The sequence below is a fragment of the Paralichthys olivaceus genome, chromosome 3, assembly GCF_024713975.1.
Source record: "Paralichthys olivaceus isolate ysfri-2021 chromosome 3, ASM2471397v2, whole genome shotgun sequence".
Lineage (NCBI taxonomy): Eukaryota > Metazoa > Chordata > Actinopteri > Pleuronectiformes > Paralichthyidae > Paralichthys > Paralichthys olivaceus.
This window is the reverse complement of record NC_091095.1, coordinates 9,094,944-9,114,664: the sequence shown is the minus strand read 5'-3', so window position 1 is coordinate 9,114,664 and position 19,721 is coordinate 9,094,944. Positions and strand designations below refer to the sequence as shown.

At 38.9% G+C, this 19,721-nt stretch overlaps 1 protein-coding gene across 4 annotated transcripts; it reads right to left on the bottom strand.

The window, feature by feature from the left end:
- Nucleotides 1-7: 7 nt before the first annotated feature.
- tbxa2r (thromboxane A2 receptor) lies at nucleotides 8-11,733 on the bottom strand. 4 transcript variants are annotated; one of them, XM_069521852.1, is made up of 5 exons: nucleotides 11,452-11,733; nucleotides 11,242-11,343; nucleotides 10,271-10,595; nucleotides 4,875-5,765; nucleotides 8-2,168 (listed from the first exon to the last, which is right to left on the bottom strand). In XM_069521852.1, the coding sequence occupies exons 4-5, from the start codon at nucleotides 5,673-5,675 to the stop codon at nucleotides 1,848-1,850; spliced, it is 1,122 nt and encodes a 373-aa protein (XP_069377953.1). In that variant the 5' UTR covers nucleotides 5,676-5,765; nucleotides 10,271-10,595; nucleotides 11,242-11,343; nucleotides 11,452-11,733; the 3' UTR covers nucleotides 8-1,847. The 4 variants fall into 4 exon arrangements, with proteins under 4 accessions (XP_069377953.1, XP_069377950.1, XP_069377954.1 ...); XM_069521849.1 differs by having other exon boundaries at nucleotides 11,242-11,733; XM_069521853.1 differs by having other exon boundaries at nucleotides 10,271-10,335; nucleotides 11,242-11,733.
- Nucleotides 11,734-19,721: the final 7,988 nt, after the last annotated feature.

Sequence of the window (19,721 nt, the reverse complement as noted above, 5' to 3'; positions counted from 1 at the left end):
CGAGAAGATTTTTCAATTTCAGAGTTTACTTATATGTACATACAACCACAATGCATTTCTGTTGAGCATATTCAACAGTTATACTTTTTACATTTTTTATTGGATGATACTGAGAGAGATTGTGACACATCTCAGCCACCGTCAATGATTGGTTCAGGTCTCTGCTATCAGTGAAAATACAATGTTACAATGGTATAACATGCAGGATGAGTGTGCACAACTTTCTGACTCAGCGATCAAATAGTGTAACAAATAAATTGTTTGTCATGATATTACCACAAATCATCTGACTTTATTTGAGTTGTTTAACACGTGAATCCTGCCACAAGTTTAACATTGAGAGTCTGAGCAGCAGAGGTGATCTGTAGGAAGGAATAACATCAGGACTGAGGCCCAGAAAAGCAACAAGACTAAAGCAACAACTATTTCTGCTTTTATGAAACAATATTCATATCAGACTTTGTCTTTGGTTGCAGTTGGAGTCTTGTTCCAATATTGTTCAAGAAAAGATTATTTTGAATTTTCCCATCTCCTGACCAACTCTGGGTCTAAGAAATACTTGTCTATGGAAATGTCCTCCCAAAACCACCTTAAACCAATGATGACGAAAACAAGTTAAGATGAGGAAATTATACTTTCTTCATCAATTTTGGATTTGAATACATTTTAACACCGTGTAATCTAAGACTGGTAGAAAAGTACAGTTGACCCAAATTACAAAAGCTACATAAATCCTGCATGCCCTTGTGTACAATTAGACTTCACTTACTCAATGTTTTTTAGGGTTAGGGTCACTTTTCATTTGTTTGAGCAGCATAAATAAATTTCTATTAATTAAAAATTAACGATTCACTACTATGAAAACTGTAGGCAAACCAAACTATAAGCAGTAAGTGAAGTGGACACATGCCATCACAACATACCGTCAACATACAGTGTTGTACGCTATCAGCAACAATATTAAAACCAGAATATAGCTATGATCACATTTCACAGTAAATATGTTATTTGAAATACTATTGCATTTTCATTTATTGACATTATAACACTGTATTTTAATGGTCTCATTTTTCTTTTTTCAGGCAAACTTGTATACGTCCATTTGGTGTATGACAGACAAGCAGACATGGCAGTTTTTTGTATATCTGGAAAAATTAGCAACAGATCATGCCCAGGTTTTTTAGTATTTTTAACCCTATTACATCTGATTCTACAGTAATTCCATTGTGAATAAAACAGATATAGTAGATTACATTTTCTAGATCAAAGGAAAATGAAAATCATGCACAAGGCCCCAGGCAAACATTGGGACATACTTTGTACACTCTGATGAAAACATTTTCACTTTGAAGCACCTCTATGAGATCAGCAGAAGTCTGTTTTAGGTTTGATGGTCTCTGGATCACCTGTTCCAACACAATATTGAAAATTCAAGGGTTTCCCCCCCCAAAATGTTAATTTAAACACTTTCAAATAAGACGTGAGCATTGAGCATGAGCATGAAACACAGTTACGGTCTATCGTGTACATGTGTTCATCAAAACAATCAACACAGATTGCCTCAATAAAATGTTTTAAACTCAAACATCATACAAATATTTTCAGGCTCTGTACCTGAAAAGGCTGATGCATGTAGATTGCTTAAAAAGTTCCTTAGCTAACTTCAGTGTTAAGTGGTGACATTGATTTATCGATACAGGTTTGATCATTATACTGTGAATTAAGGTGTTACTGTTAATACTAAAATAAATGTGAATGGTATGAGATAACATAATCCTTTCAGATAATGGGTGTTATCTACATGATTTCCAACATTCTGCTGCAACAACAATTCAAAATCCAACCAATCAAAGAGATGGTGGTGGGTTCAAGGTAGATGGGGGCGTCACATTCAATTTTCCCGTCTCTCCTGTTTCATTCGATCCCACAGTGCTCCCGATTGAAGAACGTGTCAACCTGCGCACAGTGTCTCTGAGAGATGGGTACAAGGTCATGATGGAGCCTCTGGACCAGTCGAAGCGGGGGTAGATTCTCTTGAGAACCGCCCTGCGAAACAGGATGTAAACCCAGGGATCCAGGATCTGGTTTCCGGTGGCGAAGCGCAGCCACAGCAGTAGGTATTTGACCTGGAGCTGCGCTCCGGACAGCACAGTTTCTGCAATAAAGATCTGAAAGATTGATAGGGAGATAAGACAAGAGGGCAGGAAAGGAGAGGTGGAGAAACGGAAGATGAGAGGAATGCAAGCAGTTGCGGGAAAGAATAGAAGCAAATTACAACAAAAAGAGTTGAAAAGATGTGAAATGAGGAAGAACACAAAAAATTAAATTGGTTAATATTTCAAATGCATACAGACACGTGTTAAGTCTATGTCTTATTAGCACTGACCCAAGAGTCTCATGTGAGTCTATAACATGATCACAAGCTCCTTTAGGAAACACAAATTGAGTTACTGCTAATTCCAAATTCAGATGGCACTCTAACTTCTCTATGCTTTACCTCCAAGCAGTGCAAGGTAAAATAAACAACTACGCAGTGTTAACACATGCAGCTGTTGAGATACTAAGTCACAGGTTTAGTTAAACAAGCTTTTCTCAGAGGCAGACGTGCTCCAGGGGCTGCACAGTTTTACACGGTTTGTGTTGTAGCTAATTTCCCAGATAGAAATTGACAACATTTGTGGTTTTGCTTTGTGGCATCAAGGCTATTTCAAGCTTTCAGCATCAACTTGGCCTGATTGCAGTTAACTGACTGTGGCTAGATGACATTTATCAGGAGCAGCTCTGCTCTGAAAAAATGTTTGAGTAACTACATTAAACTACAGGCTGAGATTGTTAATCTATCAGGATGCTCTGCAACATGAATGGAATATTCAGCAATTTATGTAAACATAACCACAATAATGTGTTCATCTGGATGAGCTCAATCGTCTGTATATTGCCGTCCATGTAAACATAGTCATGACAGTAAATTCACATCAGAAACTATTTCAGTGAAATGAAAGTAGGGATTTAAAGGTCCAGTGTGCAAGATTTAGGTGAAAGGAAACCATTTGCAGAAATTCAACATAGAATAATTCTCATGATGTTTTCACTAGTTCATTTCATCTAAATTGTATGAATTGTAGTTTTCTTTACCCCAGAAAAGACCCTTTATATTTAAATACTTTATATTTACATGGAGGGGGGGTCCTCTCTAAGGAGGCAGCCATGTTTTTTACATTAGTCCAGACTGAACAAACTAAGACCTTTTGAGTTTTTATGAAACTGAAGCTACCATAGGTTCTTTCTCATGTTTGAAAGGGGAGGGTGAGGGGTGTTCAGCTGCAACATGACAATTCACCACTAGCTGACACTAAATTCTACACACTGTACCTTTAGTGAAATGTACACAGCAGCAGCAAAACCGAGATGAAACACGGCAGGACTGCCACTGAATGAGCTTATGGGTGATGAATTAGAAGCTGAATTGGTAAATCAGAAAGTTTCATGGGCAGATGTTTGGAACATGCTGAGCCAACCATAGCCCTGTGTTAGGCTGATTGTGAGTGATGATGGGGGAGAGCAGCTGCTAACAGCGAGCTGTGTCATTGTTAAAACTTTATTCAGCGTTTTTGATTTACTTTTTACTCGCCTCAGACAGGACACTTGAAATATGATGTAAATCCAGGGGTCAAATATCTGATTGCAGGTGGCCATTCGTATGTAGAACAAAACAATTTCATCTCTTACAGGCGCGGCAGTCACGACGCTCATCAGAATAAATATCTGTGCAGGGTGTCACATAACTGAGGTTAGACAGGAGGTAGAATAATAAATAAACCTGCAGATCAAAAAGTTAGGCTGACGAGAATGTTTATAATGAGCTGTTGGTTTTCAATTCTACCATTTACCTTCATTTTGTTGTGATTGACAGCTGAGACTAACACCTGATTGGTTGAGCACATGTATTGGTTGGACGTCAAGATGGTAGCGTTTGTATTTGGGATATTTTGGCTTCTCTGTTGGTTACTGGGAGGAAGTGGAGATGTGTCCTAATATGACGTCTTCGGGCTAAGCTGGTGTTTGTTGCCCTTTTGGACATGTTTATGTTTGCCTCTGTGTCAGTTGACCGCAGACCCAAAGGCTTGAGGAATGAAAGCTACAACTTTTAAAGAAGTGTAGTTTTCCTTTAAAGGTGCTGTTTCACCCATGCTCCTTAAGTAAAGTCAGGTGTCATCACAAGAAAAGTGATCCAGGCTTAGATCAGCTAACCTTCCAGATCACATAGTCAGGAAGCTGAATTGCTCAGAAGAAACAAAGGACGAGCAGGGGAAATGGAGAAAAGCAGCTTAAGACCTTGTGATGCCTCATTACAGTTCAAATATTTGATTGGCAGAGCACAACAGGAGCTGGACGGACAGGGTCAGGGTCAGATGCCTCTGAGATATACCATGATTGGAAGTATTTTTAGAGTATAGTTGTTCACATTTATATGAAATAAAAGAATCAAGCATTTACACATTTACAAGATTTTATGCTACTCTTACTCTCACAGTATATTGTTTGAACAGGAATTGAGTTTTCAGTTTATTTTTATCATTTTGCATTAAACAAATGAAAACATATGCACATACAGTACATACACTATAAAAACGATATTTCACAGAAATCGATTATTTTTTTACAGGATTATATAATTGCTTAATGTTGAATTCTATGTCAAATCCTATAGCTGAATGTATGCATATGTATTTTTTTTATGTATTTATGTCTGTATAAATTCTAAAGGTTGGCAGCTTGGTGTTTGGAAACTTTTGTACAATTTCTTGACATTTATATATTTACTTATACATGTATTTTAAAGTGTAGGTTGTATTACATTTTGGCAAACTCACCAGAAGGGGGCACCAGCAGATAGAAGCGATGACCATGATCAGGATGAGCTGAACCATCATCTCCACTTCGTGATCTCGGCGCCGCTGGCTCCTGTCCTGTCCGCAGCAAACCTTGATCAGGGTCACCACGCTTATCGTGTTCAGCAAAAATGACACAGCGATGCTTATCAAACCAACAAATGAAAAGATCAGGGAGAAGATCAGGTCATTTCCCTCAGAGCTGATATTCAAAAAACACCAGGAGCCTGGCACCTGCAAGTGGTAGGCCCCAACGCCTGTTAGAGGCAGCAACGCAATGCAGCCAGCGATAAACCAAACCATCAACACCATGGAGATTGTCCGGCTCTTGCTCACGCTAGAGGAGCGTGCAAATGGCCAATTGATGCCAATGAAACGCTCCAGTGCCATGGAAGCACTAAGCAGCAGCGGGCACAGTCCATAGAACACCATGGACATACCCATGAAGTTGCAGAAATGGCAGTTTGGGTCTAAATGGCGCCAATTAAAGTGAGTAACATGGAATGAAACCACAATGGTGCCTGTGAGCAGAAGACCCATGAAGTCAGTGACCACCAGTCCACCAAGGAAGATCAGGAAGAAGGAGCGCGAGCGGCTCTGCGTTCGCTGGAAAGACTTCAGGAGAACTACAAAGGCGACAAGATTAGAGGTGAGACCCAGGATCATGAAGATAGATGAGTAGTAGGCTGAGGCGATGGGGGGCTGAATGGAGGTGAATGGAGGGCTGTTCTTGGTGTAGCAGAGCGGGGTGCTGTTTGTGAGTGGCAGGACTGAGCTGTTCATGGTGGCCAGCGGGTGCAGGGTCGTTGATTTCAGATAATTTAAAGATGTAACGACAGTTCCGGTCAGAGGGATTTCATTTCTCTCTTCAACCTGAAAAGTAAAAAGAAAAGTGAAGGTAAGTCATCAATAAGACGAGGTAAGGCATGCAATACAAACTAAATGTGCACAAAAACTGGCCAGCTAAGTGTTGGGCTGGTTAAAAATACCAAAAATGAAGCTGTGTGTTTTCTTGCTCCTTTGGATATGATGCTTAATAGTGTTTATCCAATTCTTAATTTTAAGACTAGCAAAACTACAGATGATGAAAACTGGTCTCTCTTCACTCATCCATCTTCTACACATTTATATATTTAGAGTCATGTGAGGCTGGGCTGAAATCTATCCTCGCACGCACATGGGGGAAAATGAAGGGAACGAGTGTTTATATTAGGTCAGCCATCACAGTCTCTGTATTAAAGACTTTTAAGGATATTTGTGGTTTATTGAAATCTATTGTTTTATATGTTTGTATTTGATAATATTATAGTGTTGTATTCATTAAAGTATTCCGTGAGACTGAAAACATCTGTGCAATAAAGTCTAACCCTGTAAAAATCACAGGTTGGTCAGATGATCAAACAAGGTTTAGATCAGCCAACAGTCTGGCCAGAGTTTGCAAACCACTTTAATTGGAGCAAAAACCTAAAGTCAGAGCCCCCAAATGTAATTTTGATTTGATGATTTGATTTAATGAACTGATTATTCCTCTTTATACAGAAAGTGAAATTGAAGCAGGACATTGGCCTGTAAACTGTGATGGTTTGTGTTATTAATTTTCCTCTTTCCTTCATCTTCTCCTTTTGATCTGGTGCTGTTAAAAATGTCGGATCCTCTGACTGTTCTTGCTGTTTGCCTAAACCTCATCTTTTTTGGCACTGTAGCGATGGAATGTTTAATTATATACTTATGGATGCACTTATTGATAAGATAGATAAAAACTACAAAACTAGGACCAAAGTTCTAATAGACCAAAATATCCTACAAAAATCTATCCTTTAATCCAAAGCATCTTGACGTAGAGTAACTACATTTTTAGGATGGACATCGGAGCTTATATAAAGTCAATGCAACAGCTCAGATGGAGTAAAACTCACACAAACACAGTAGAGCAATGCAGAGAGTGACACAGACACCAAAATTACACAGAGTTTGAGAGCTGGCACATCCTGGCAGGAAATGCAGTTACTTCATGAAAACAGTACTGATGGAGACACTAACCGGAAACAAACAGTGGCAAAATTAGACTGGGATGTAGTCCACAGTTGGCCTGTCCTTTCACAGTCAAATGATATGAGAGTGCCTTCGAGCAAAGTGGAACTACCAGGTTACACCAAGTAAATAATTAGGTGAAGGAAAAACTAATTGGGAAATAAATGATCATGATTTAAGCTGAAAACATTAGTTTCATGGAATAGCATATATAAATATCGATGTAAATAAATGTTGAGATGCAACTCTCTCTCCTGAAATAAGATAAAGGAATAAACTGGAAATATACAAACTAAATGTTATTAAAAATGAACTATATTAAATAACACAAAAATATTCCACAGAAATTAACATGCTCATAGTGAGAGACTTGAAAAAAAACACATATTGATTTTAAAATCGAATACTGCGATCTGTACTGATATAATGGTGATGCTGTGTTCACTATTTAAAAAATACTCTGCACTTAACTCAGGTTATCGACCTGTTCTCTTTCCTGGATGAGTTGACTTTATATCCTAAGTGTAGTGTAGGCGGTATTTCCTTTTAGTTATCATGGTTTTCAAGATGAGATGACTGTAAGGACATAAACAAATGCAGCAAAGACGTAAGAACATGGAGTAATGCTCAGAATTCAGCTTATATAACACATTACCAGATCCTAATGCTTGTATAGTGAAACAAATATGACTGAAAGTGAAAGGCTTCAGTTTATGTTGAAACAATACCCAGAAATCCTGTCATAAAAAGCCCCTGCAGGATTTCACGTAACATAAACAAGGCTTATAACAAGAACATACATCTATATTATTTAGCTTTTGGCTCAATGCACAGTGATGTGCAAAGAAGCAGCTGTGCAATGCTGCCTTGAACGCTTCTACACGCCTGATGTACGGCACACTGGTACTTTGCTATCAAACAAAAACAGTTCAGAAGAACAAGTGTCCGTCTTTGTTTTAGTCAATCCCAACTTTAAATTTAAATCTTAACAGTGAGAAACAACACACTTTCCAGAGGTTAACGACCCTAAAAATATAAACACTCCACTTCAGATTTAGCTCCATCACTTCAGTCCCTCCTCAGACAGGACCATGATGCAATATGACTTCATACAAGTCTATGTTAGATGTCGTAGCTCCGGCTTTGTTTTGAGTACATTAAACAAATATCATAAAATTCAATGTAATCTACCAGTTACTTAATCACTTAGCACAAACACAATATGACGTAACTTACATGCAAAATGTATATTACATCTGAAATTGGATTTGGTACTTTACAAATGCAGAATTCATATGATAATAACAAGCCATGACAGCTGCCTATTATATAGCTGAGTATCGGGGCAACTTAAACGGAAAAATAAAGGGATCAAAGTCATAATGTTACAAGAATAATGTCACATTTTTTGTGTAGTGCTAGAAGAGGGATATCAGAAGATCCGCCTGTTGCTTGTGTTCAAATGAGGAATGTGGAGCTGTGCTTTAAAGGTTTTACAGATGACTAAATACTTTTGTCACATCAGCACCACAGGACTTTGGTTGTTACTCAACAGAGACATCAAACTCAAAGAGAAAATCTTCTGTGGATGAAGAAATGTTTGAAGTTATCATTGGTTACATCTGCAGGATATTCAAAGTGGTTGTGTAGTTTCTTTCTGCAACTGATTATCACGATTTTGGATTCCAAAAGGAAGTGGAGGTCCAGCGAGCATGGTTTCTCATTGCTGCTTATGAGCTATATAATTATATTTTTTTGTACTTTAAAATTACCACCTTATTCTTGTTATATTACAAAATTATTCTCGAAATCTCAAAATTAAATTATACTCGTCGTATTTTATTACTTGTTCGGAAAGTAGAAAACATAAACATGTATGAAGTGAGAGGAAACCATCCACTAAAAGGTAACTGTACCATAATCACATCCTTCAGAGAGCTCTTGTGACCCTGAAAACCTTCTGAAAGTGCTATTAGCCAAAGTGCCTGTTAGCATCTGCAGCCGTTTTCACAATTGCGTCATTAAAATGGTCAAATGGTTCAAACTAATGGGAAACCACATAAATATAATTATGAGGCGAGGGTACTGAAGTTCCTGAGAGGAGGGTTGGTCACTGTCAGGGGTTTTATTTTTTATTTATTTTTATTGCCAAAGAGACATTAAAACTTTTTTTTCCAGATGTAAAGCAGATTGGCTTCTACAAGGCAACATCCTTTCATGAGGTTTGTGGTGTGGGACATTTATATTCTACATGTGGTTGTTTAAAATGAAAACAGTTTGAGAATTTTTATATGGTCGTAGTTCATGATGACTGTAAATGAGGCTCTGTTTTCTATATAGGTTTTTCATATTCATGCTTTTTAAGCCTATTAATTGATGTGTTTTGAACAGGCTGTTGTGCATTAATTTATACAATAATAAAAAAAATCCCACATGTACATAGATAATAAATTACACAGGACATAATAAAAACAAGAACAGGATGAGGAAGGAATGCAGCTCTTCACTGACATTAACAAGTATAAAAAAAGTGTTTTTTCTCTCAGTTGAATAAACAAATCAAACAGAAACATCACAGCCAAAAAAAGCTCCATCATTAGCCTGACTGGTGTAAAAGTATTGATATCAGTTATCTCAACAATGATTAAATCTGCTCCAGAAACATAAATGCTGCTGTTATGTTGCTGCAGCGAAACCTATTTTGCTCTTATGCCCCCCCCCCCCCATGAACATGTGGAGCTGGGGTTCATTCAGAAACAAGCACTTTGTGCCTAAACTCTAGGGTGTTGGTGTCCTGGAGTGTCAAAATATCCAAGTTTATTACCAATTGTAGTTCAATTCACATTTTTTTCAGGCTCTTTACCACAAACACCTGGTGAAAGAATGTGAAATGAATCATTGAAACTATGCCTATTGCTTCTGAACTAGGGTACATTTAAAATTACACAGCAAAAAAATGAAACTTAATATTAGACTTGACAAAGCTCCACTGTCAAATATTTAAAAAAACTTTTTTTATGTAAAAGAGTCAGTAATGCAGATATGACACGCGTATGTAAACTCATGTTTAATTTTGAATATTTAGATTCCAAAATGGAAAAACTTAAAATATCATTGAATCTTTAATGTTTCGTCTTTTTCACAAATTATAATAAATCATTTTACTTTCTGCACTTGATTTAACTTTGAACATTTTTTTAAACTGCTGGTTTTTGGGTTGTCTTTTAACTGTTTCTAACATAGAAACAGAACTTTGTTCCACTGTATGTTTTACAGATATGGCTGGAATTACATAAATAAACACACAACTTGAAATGGTCTGTTAGTTTAAGTAAATATGAACTTACCACCACAGAAGCTCTATCAAGGGCCAATTCGACTCAGTTGGAAGGTTTCCTGTGCTCCATCTCCTCTGCACTCGTAAGATCAATAACACAAACAACGATCACAGTAAGAGGTGGGAGACATGACACACACGCTGAGTCCCAGCTGATGGAGTTAAAGTCTCACACAAAGTCCCACCGGAGGCTCTCAGCAGGAACCCTCGGTCATCTCCACTCCCTTCCCCCAGCTGTGTCCTCTTCTACAGCTGCTGAGATACTCATCTCTCCCCTTCCCCTGGTGTATGCCTTCAGCTCACTTGACCACTCCCCGGAAGACAAAGGGGACTGGCTGTGGGACGGCACCACGCAGCCTTTCAGGCAGGACAATTAGCAGCAGAGGAATGTCATCATGCATCAAAGTGGTGCATGGTGGGAGAGGGGGCATTTATCTCATGTTTGCTTTTTAATGCTTTACTTTCGTACATGTGTAAATGCATGTGATTGGGAGGTGGGTGCAAAATAACTCTTGTTGATATCGCTAAGGCTGCAGAAAGTGGTCAGTGCAAGATACTTCAATACATATGATTCTGAGTTTTTTTTGGACAATATATATCATTTTGACATATTGTATAACTGTAGGAAGTCAGAGGGCTTATAAATTATGATGTAGTAACAAACATCTGCATAGCCATAATGGTCCTACGATACGTGAATGTCTAAAGACCTCTGTTAATGAGACTTATCAAATGAGGCCATCAGCCTCATTAAAGGACAACATTAGAATCAAGACAGTTATGAAACAAGGGCTAAAGGGATCAACATTCCGCCAGCAGATGAAGTGTAACTTCAAAGACACATGTGATGCAGATGTGGATGATAGCCTCTGAATGTTCTCTCTCTGTCTCTCTCTCCATCTCTCACAAACACTCACGTATGTTTGGACTTCTATCTTGGTGAGGACACTCATTAACATAATACATTCCCCAGCCCCTTACCATCGGTACGACCCAGCACAGGTGAAAACCCAGTCGCAGCCTGATGAATGAGTCTCCCCTCTTCTCAGCTCCCAAGAACCACCAGCAACAAAATATTTCAACCTGTTTGAAGGTTTATTAAAACTCAGTTTTTTTGCTTCAGGCAACCTTAAGGCCAACAACCTAAACTTACCTCCTCAAATTAAAGAAACAACATGACAAGTTACTAACCTAACTCCAAATCCAAGAGAAAACAAGGGTTAAACTAAAATGCTACGCACCCCTACCAGGCTGGTACATCAAGCAACAGCTCTTTCACAAGGTACAATTCTCTCAAGAGGAGAGACCGCAGGAGGTGGGGGAAGCCGTCCTCTTAACCTGCAAGCTTGGAGGCTGGAACCAATCAGCTCCCTGGAAACAAACCTACACACTCACAGTCAATCACTCACTCAGTCAGCCATTGAGCCAAACACACCTGCAACACATCACACACCAGCACCACAGCAGAGAGAGAGAGAGAGAGATCCGCAACACAGGCACAGCAGATTAAAGCACATACACTGATGCATTTCATTCAAAATGGTCAGGGAGCAGGCCCTGGTCCCCATGAGGTCCTAACAGGGTCATTGTTTGTGCTGGAAAAGGCCCAAAGGACAAGCACACACACACACACACACACACACACACACACACACACACACACACACACGTACACACACACACACACACACACACACACACACACACACACAGACATATCAATATTATCAGTGTCAGTTTATTCCACTGTGTTGAAAGAAGTGAATCAAGTTGCTAAGTTGGTTATCTGATGCTCAACTAGCGGAGGTGCTGCAATAAGCTTCAGCTGAGACACTTAATAAAAAGTTACTTATCCAGGGCTCAGCAGCACAAATTGATCTCCATCAGTCAACCCTCACTCTTCTCCACTGTTTCAGTTACTCTGTGGTGAAATAAACAAAATGAACTCAGTGTCTAAAGTCACTGTCAACTTTGTTTCTTGTCCGACCATGATCTTTTTGCTTGTATAACCATAAAAAACATTTGATAATGCTGGAGTCACAAGTGGACATTGTAGCCGACTGTAAGATCAGATCATCTGACCAAACATCTTGGCAGAATATTTGTTCTAATACATTGAAAATCAAAGAAAATGTGATTGGCCAAATATGAAAATTAAATCTCTCTATTACATTAACAGAAAATGTGATTTGGATTCCTACAAAACATATTAGCTGTTGTAAAAGAGTTGTATCAATGGATTTGTGAGTTTTTTTACACCACTGGTTTTACTCCATATATAATACAGAGGAATGTCTAGTATAGACTAATCCAGTGAAATAACTAAAAAACCCTCTGTTCTGTTAATTTCTTTTAACTTGTTGTAATGCTTGCTTCCTTTTTTAACATATTATTTGCATTTAATTATTAAAATTGGTTGTTTATCATTAAAAATCCCAAACAACACAACTTAAAAACAAAAAACAAGCAAAAACAGCCAAGCAGTAAAGTGCAACATATAAAAACTAACCTCAGCACAGTGGGTGGTTTACTTCAGTGAGTTGCGGCTGAGCTTCGGGGCAGTGTGGATGTTTTCCTCCGACAAATGCAGAACTGATATTCCCTCATATATTCCTCATGTGGCAGATGAAAGTGGTTGGAGATAAGGACTGGAACGCTGAGTGTCTGAATAACCACTATATATCGCATACAAACAGTCCTTTGGGCTTTTACGCATTGGGTATATGAATAAAGACTCTTGGGAGAAAACCAATGACGAGCGGAGTGAAGCCAGGTTTAGAGGTGAAATGTTGAAGTTACCAGTTTTGCTTCATCATTTATTTACTAGTGCAGTGGCTGTTGTAAACATACTTGTTCTCTTGGCCTGTGTTATTGCTCTGGAGCTGCTTTAGAATGATTCCTTATCAGTAGTGAGTCTACAATATACTGTCATTTTTTATTGAGTGTTTTATATGCAGTCTATGATGCAGAGGGAAGTTTGTGTTCATCCTACCTGGTTTATCTGCAGTGAAGATTTATAGTGAATGGTTTTTCAGAACTGTTCACATGTGTGGTTAATATATACGTTTGAATGATTGACTATTGTCATGCATTGCATGTCGGCTTTGTCTGTTAAGCAACGACACAATCATCAGACCAAACTTCACAACTTTTCAAAATAAAAGCCCTGTAATTCAGCTCGACACAAAGCATTGCAACAACAAAAGGAATGTTGTGCTTCTAGTTTGAAGAACACTTGCCAAAGAGGAAGTGCTTCTATGAAGGTTGTTGCCATGATGGAAATCAGGTTGCAATTAGAATACTTTCATTGTGTTCTGTGTGCAGTAAAGTTCTGTATTTAGTTGTGAGAGGAACCAACCACTGCCACGTCTTCTAGCAGCTAATAATACGAATATGTCTCATTATAGTTTCATCCTGTGTGTACTACAACAAAAATATTTAATAGGGGTAAGAGACCAGACAGCCTTTTGAACAATAAAGTAAAAATGAAACAAGAAGCTGGAGAACCACGTCAGCACCGACCACATCTCTTCGTGGTGGCCTCGCTCTTCCCCGCTGCAGGTAACTGAAGCCTCCAGCTGCCGTGAACGAACAGACAGGTTCTGCTCAGTTGAGCTCCAGACTGGTCCATTTGGTATCTAATCGCATTAACGGTCAAGTGCCAATGTCCTCAGTTTGTCACATAAGTTCCCCTATCACAGGTAGTCGGTAAAACGAGACGCGGTTTCTGAAGCACCCAATGATTGAGGTTTAAATGAAGCACGGAGCAGTGCACTCGACAGTTTGAAGTCCAGACACACGCAAAACCATCAAAGCTTAAAAACATGCAGAAGGATGAAAACAACATGTCACCAGAGCAGCTGCCTGGTGACATGTTGTTTTCATCACACTCGACTATTTTTACACTGGACAACAAAAGTTGTAAGTTCTACCAAACATCAGGGCTTCACACTTAAGAAAAAACTGTTTCCAGATATAGAATGAGAAGGTGAAGGTTGCAGAGAAAGAAGAATACAGACTAAACTAAACGATGGTCTGTTGCTCTGTTGGACTGTTGAATTTCATCTCAACCTGCTCTTGTGTATTTTTAAGGTCTCTTTAAAACACAATATCCAACAGACTTCAAGCAACCACAGACTTTCAACAGTTTCCAGACAAAGTTATAACTCATTGGCTGACAGAGGATTTCTTCTCTGAATCATTTCCTCAGTACAATCCTTTCACAGACGAGACACAAAACTTTCCACTCTTGATTCCAGAGAAACATTTTATTGGAGCTCGTCTCTCAATTTCTGTCAAAAACAGAAAATAAAACCATAGTCAAATATGACAATGTAAAACAAACCTACACACGCTGATGATGATGATGCACCTTGTTGTTGAGCGAAATTAGCTGCTTGGTGGCATGATGGCTGACATTAATTATCTATAGGCATAGTACTGTGAAGAAAAATGAGATGTTTTTATAAACTCACCAAGTCTTGCTGCTGGTCTGTGGAGAGAAGCCAGGAGGAGGAAACATGGGAGCAGCAACAGGTGAGAGAAAATAAAAACTATCATCTATTAACTCAATACATTTCTGCTAACCTCTTGCATAATTTAAACATGATCTCAGTGGTGGTAGTTATTTTGCATTCTGTGTAGTTCCCTTTTTAAACACACTTACTGTTCCGAATACATTAATTATCATACACAAACAAATTAATAACTTTTACCTATCCATGAAAAGCATCACTACAGCTAAGGTAAAACTCTTTTTAACAGCCGTATAGACTCAGAGAGACCTGGATAAACTTACTGTCCACTAATTCTTCTTCTGGGGTTTCACCATAAGAAGAAACAATAAATAAGTTATTAGAATAATGAAATAAGGGAAGGTTTTAAAATTCACAGGCACAGTTTTAGGTCCTACAAAAAACTCTCCTGACTTACATAACGGTGTATATGAATATATCTTTGTGTATGCATGTGTGATCTAGTGTAACTCTAACCGCAAGGATGGTCGGTGTGAAGAAGAATATTTAATCTGAATAAACTAGGGATCAACAAGAATTGAGGAAAACAGTCAATCAAAAAGTCAAAGGAGCTGATAGATGTTGGAGAGCAATTAGGTTTTATTAAAGAACTGCCAAGAAGAAAAGAAAGAAGTCGTCCGTTGTCATTCCTTCAACTCAATTAAAAATGGCGTTGAGTCTGCTGCAGATGCGATGCTACCAAGTGGATCAATCACAGCTCCTGCGGTTACATCTTTTGAGGAGGTGCATTTCAGGGTATGCCGTTGGGCTCTGCGTAGGGTACAGGTCTATGTGTAGGCTACGACGTAGCTTTGATGCAGAAGCATGGATTGGGCTTAAACTTCACCATGAACAACTGATGCATGAACCGTGGGAAATTCTTATAAAAATATTTAGAGGTCCTTTTAAAACATTTTTACATCTCCATAATTTAACCACTTAATTGATCACATTTGACAGTAGCACTTCTCCAGTGTGCTGTGTTTTTAACCTAACTTAACCTTAACCATGAGCAATGCATTCCTAACCAATACAGTACATCTGTTTTCTATTTCTGGGGCCGACACACATCCATCTACAATGCACCAGCCCTCGAGCACGCTGCTGCCTCTTTACCCTAATGAGCTGTAAATGTGGAGCACAGACGATATGGAGCACCGGAGCTTTGTGGCAAAACAACTGACTGAACTTTGCCTGAACTCAGCCAGAGGGTCGTACCAGTGGCAAATGTCTCCATGGAAGCAGCGCAGACACAACAAATATGTTTTATTCTGCTATTAAAAACCCGGAGCAAGGCAACAATGTATTCGACAATACGGTGCCCTGGAAAATGCCTGTAAGAGCTGCAGATGATTTCTTTCAGTCTCCTGATGGATGTGAACGTACCTTGAAAAGAAAATAGCTGGAACTAGAAGGTCTCCTCTCACTTCACTACCATCCACGTCTGCAGGCATGTTGGAGCTGACATGTAAGGGCCAATTAGATGAAAGGCAAGAGTCACAAAGTTAGTACAGGGTGACAAGAACGTGTCTCTGTGAAGTCAGAAACATTCTTTCATTACAATTAGTATCTCGGGATATTTGACACGTTTCATACATTTCAGTGTTGACATTTTGCCTAAATGAGGCACATTGATGGGTCGCATGTGATGTGTTCAAGGACCTGCAGTGCAAAGCAGCGTCAAGGTGTCATATAGTGCATTCATATAGTTCTAGGAATAATCAGAGAAATGTGTTGCTGACTTGGAAAAAATCCTCAAGTAGTTATGTTGTTGCTGCCCTCATCCCCTTTAAATCAACATGATCAACAACATTTTTACTATCAGCTCTAAAATAGAAGCTTTTAAAGTCAACGTGTCCAACAGTTTTTGTCATATGCAAACTGAATGTCCATCTCTCACAAGCGCCATAAACAATATAATCTTTAGCCAATACAGATTTATACTAATATATTTCCCCTGGACAGCTGCATGGTCCCTGATACAATGATCTCACAGTCCAACTGTAACAGTAAAGACAGTGAAGCAGTCAGTGAGACACGTAACAGAGGAGGTTGTGATCTGTCTTTAAAAAGAGTTATGGTTAATGAAAGATAAATAAACGGTGCTCTCCCTATCGAACAATACCTTAAATGGCCCCTTTGTAATGTGAATTAAATCATATCAGCCAACACAGATAATTAAATACAAAGGCAGATGACTCAGTGTCCAATAAAAATAAATGAATTCAGTGTGATGAATAAAGAGTTTAGGGGTAAATGATAAAATTATGACCCTATGATCAACTGCAAACATCCATTATAACTCACAGACTGCTTAGTGTTTTTTACCTCCAAATAAAGTGGTGTTGTACAGACTCACTCAGCTTTTGGGTTGTTTACAGTCAGGACGATTGTTGGTCTTATTAAACTGTTGAACCTTGTATTGTGTTGTGTAATCTCAGTGATTTCTTTAGTGATTACAGTGTTCTCATAACAGAGAGAGCCGAGGACTGTAGCTAAGGAAACAGGTCTAAATGGAAATAAACCAAAGCTTCTCTTTCAGCAAACAACCAGACTCCATGTGACTACTTTCTATTATTGTAATTCTTAAATATGAGATGATTAAGGGGCGGCACATCAGATGATGGTTGGAAGGATGGAAGCATGGATGATGGATGATGGATGATGGAGCTGATGAACAAAGACAGACTGATTTTGATCCTCAGTGTAAACCTCACACTCAGCAGGTTCAGACTAAACAAATGTCACACGGCTTCTCCTGTGTTAGTAAAACTAGAATCATGATGCATTATGGTCATTTCGCGGCTCGATTCTTGTCCCTGCGCTCCGATGTGATTTCATTCTGTTGAAATGGACATGTTTACAGGGAGGCTCTAATGGCTCCACTGCAGACGGTTTCATGTGTCCTTAATCATGACCGTAAATTCACTGGGAGCAGATTACACTGAAGGGTTTTATTCTCTGCCATCATTCTCATGCTCTGTTTCCCATTACACAACCATTATCTCTGATGCTCAGCCTATCTAACCATGAAGAGAGCGTCGCTGACATTTGAGACCACCGTCTCTTTTGGAAACAACAGTTTGGAGGAACAGTTTTCTGGATACATTTTGAAGACGTTCAGGGTTTAGAGCTCTTGCAGGCCGTGGATAGAATCCCAGCCAAGTCATTATCTAACAGCGACTCTCACCACACACATTCCTTGTCCGTTTATGGGTACGTAGACAAAAAGACTGAACAAGAGAGATGTGGTTTCCATCTGAGCCACGGAGACTGAATTACATTCTGCTTTAAACACTGGATCAAACACCTCAGCAAAGAAAAGCTTTGAGGAGCCGACATGACTGAGGAAACCTTTCTCTCTTCATTAGTGTGTGTGTGTGTGTGTGTGTGTGTGAGCAGATGTAAAGTATGATCAGCTCTTTTATTTTGATGACTGGTTTACAAAAATCTGACCATTAAAACTGAGCTCTTCTACTACAAAGGTTTTTAAAATGTACTTATGCTTCATTTTAACTGAGAAAATATTAAACATGTGAGTCAGCTGATGTTCATGAGTTCTGGGAATCACAGCAGAAAACGAAATCTACACACAAAACAAAGAAAAATGAGCACAAACACACCGAGGCACCGTCTTGTTTACAAACCTTGGTCTTAAACATTTGAAAATCATCTTTCGACACCTTAAGCTCAAACCATCAAATCAAACCCCAATTAAATAAGTTAGCCTCCATTTCTTTAGTCCTGCTGACAGTCATGACCACATGAGACCGAAGAAACACAAAATATCTTGGTATTAAAACATATTCGCTACAATGTGGGAAACGGGTGCAGAAGTTTCAGAAGTGATCACTTATGACTTTTTAAAATGTTCATTCAATTTCTTACTTAACAACAAAGCTGGTGACTGCAAATGAGTTTGTAATTTGCATCTTAAGAAGTTAAGCATTGCACGTTGTTTCATGATTTTAGACCATAAATGTTTGTGACTCATTCCATTTCAGTCCCTCTAATATTGTGTCGTTCAGCCATAACTAGAACACTAGCATGGCTAAGTGTAAACAGAAAGGAATGAGGCAATGACAATATACAGAGAGAGAGAAAGAGAAGGAATACATGTTGGTGAAAGTGAGAGAAAAGAGGGAGAGCGAAAGAGAAACTTTGGCGTGAGAGGCATCTTCTCCTCCCTGAGCAACAGGGACCTGTTTTTTAATAGCAGCAATCCGTCAGTGGTGGAGCCCTGCTCGGACACACAGATACAGAAATGATGACGGCAACATAAGACAGATTATAGGAAATAACAGCACAAGGGCATAAACACAGGAGTCGTGGCACAGCGCAGCTTGAAAAAGCCGCTGTTCACTTCCCCGAGCGGAAGAGATAAAAAATAAATAACGCAAGAGTTTCAGCAACAAACTCAAGTATGTGTCTGGAGAGTGAAGCAGAATTTGTTGTTTTTGCATATTTTCATCATCAACATGTGTAAATACAAATATTCCTTGTGTTAGTGTGGTGAGATTAAAAAGGTAAAACTCAGTCTTGTGTCTATGCAGAGGACGATGCATTTCAATACCTCATCTGTGTTAATCTCTTATTTAATTGAATCTTCTGCGGTTATGATGAAAGGGGAAGCACCACATACTGTCCAGCAGATGGCAGCAAAGGCATTTGAGAGAACAATCGGTGGCGCCACTTTTCTGAAAGGGAAGAAGAAGCAGCATTTAGTCAAAACCCAGTTTAAAGAGAAAAGATTTAAAGTGTAATCAAACCAGTAAAATAATTTTTATTAGCTGGAGTCTTGTGTTTTCAAACGGTTTAAGCGTGTGTAATTTACCCGTCCATCCATCCATCTCCTGTGCTTTGCCCATCAACATCACCCCACTGTTTTATCGGCCCGCGCTTGAGTCATGGTGGTGACATTCAGTGATAATGATTTGACAGGTAGAT

Coding starts and splice junctions, on each gene's coding strand:
- tbxa2r (XM_069521849.1), bottom strand. CDS start 5,675: ATGAACAGCTCAGTCCTGCCACTCACAAACAGCACCCCGCTCTGCTAC. Junction 2,169..4,874: donor TCTGCTGGTGCCCCCTTCTG/GTGAGTTTGCCA, acceptor TCAATCTTTCAG/ATCTTTATTGCAGAAACTGT.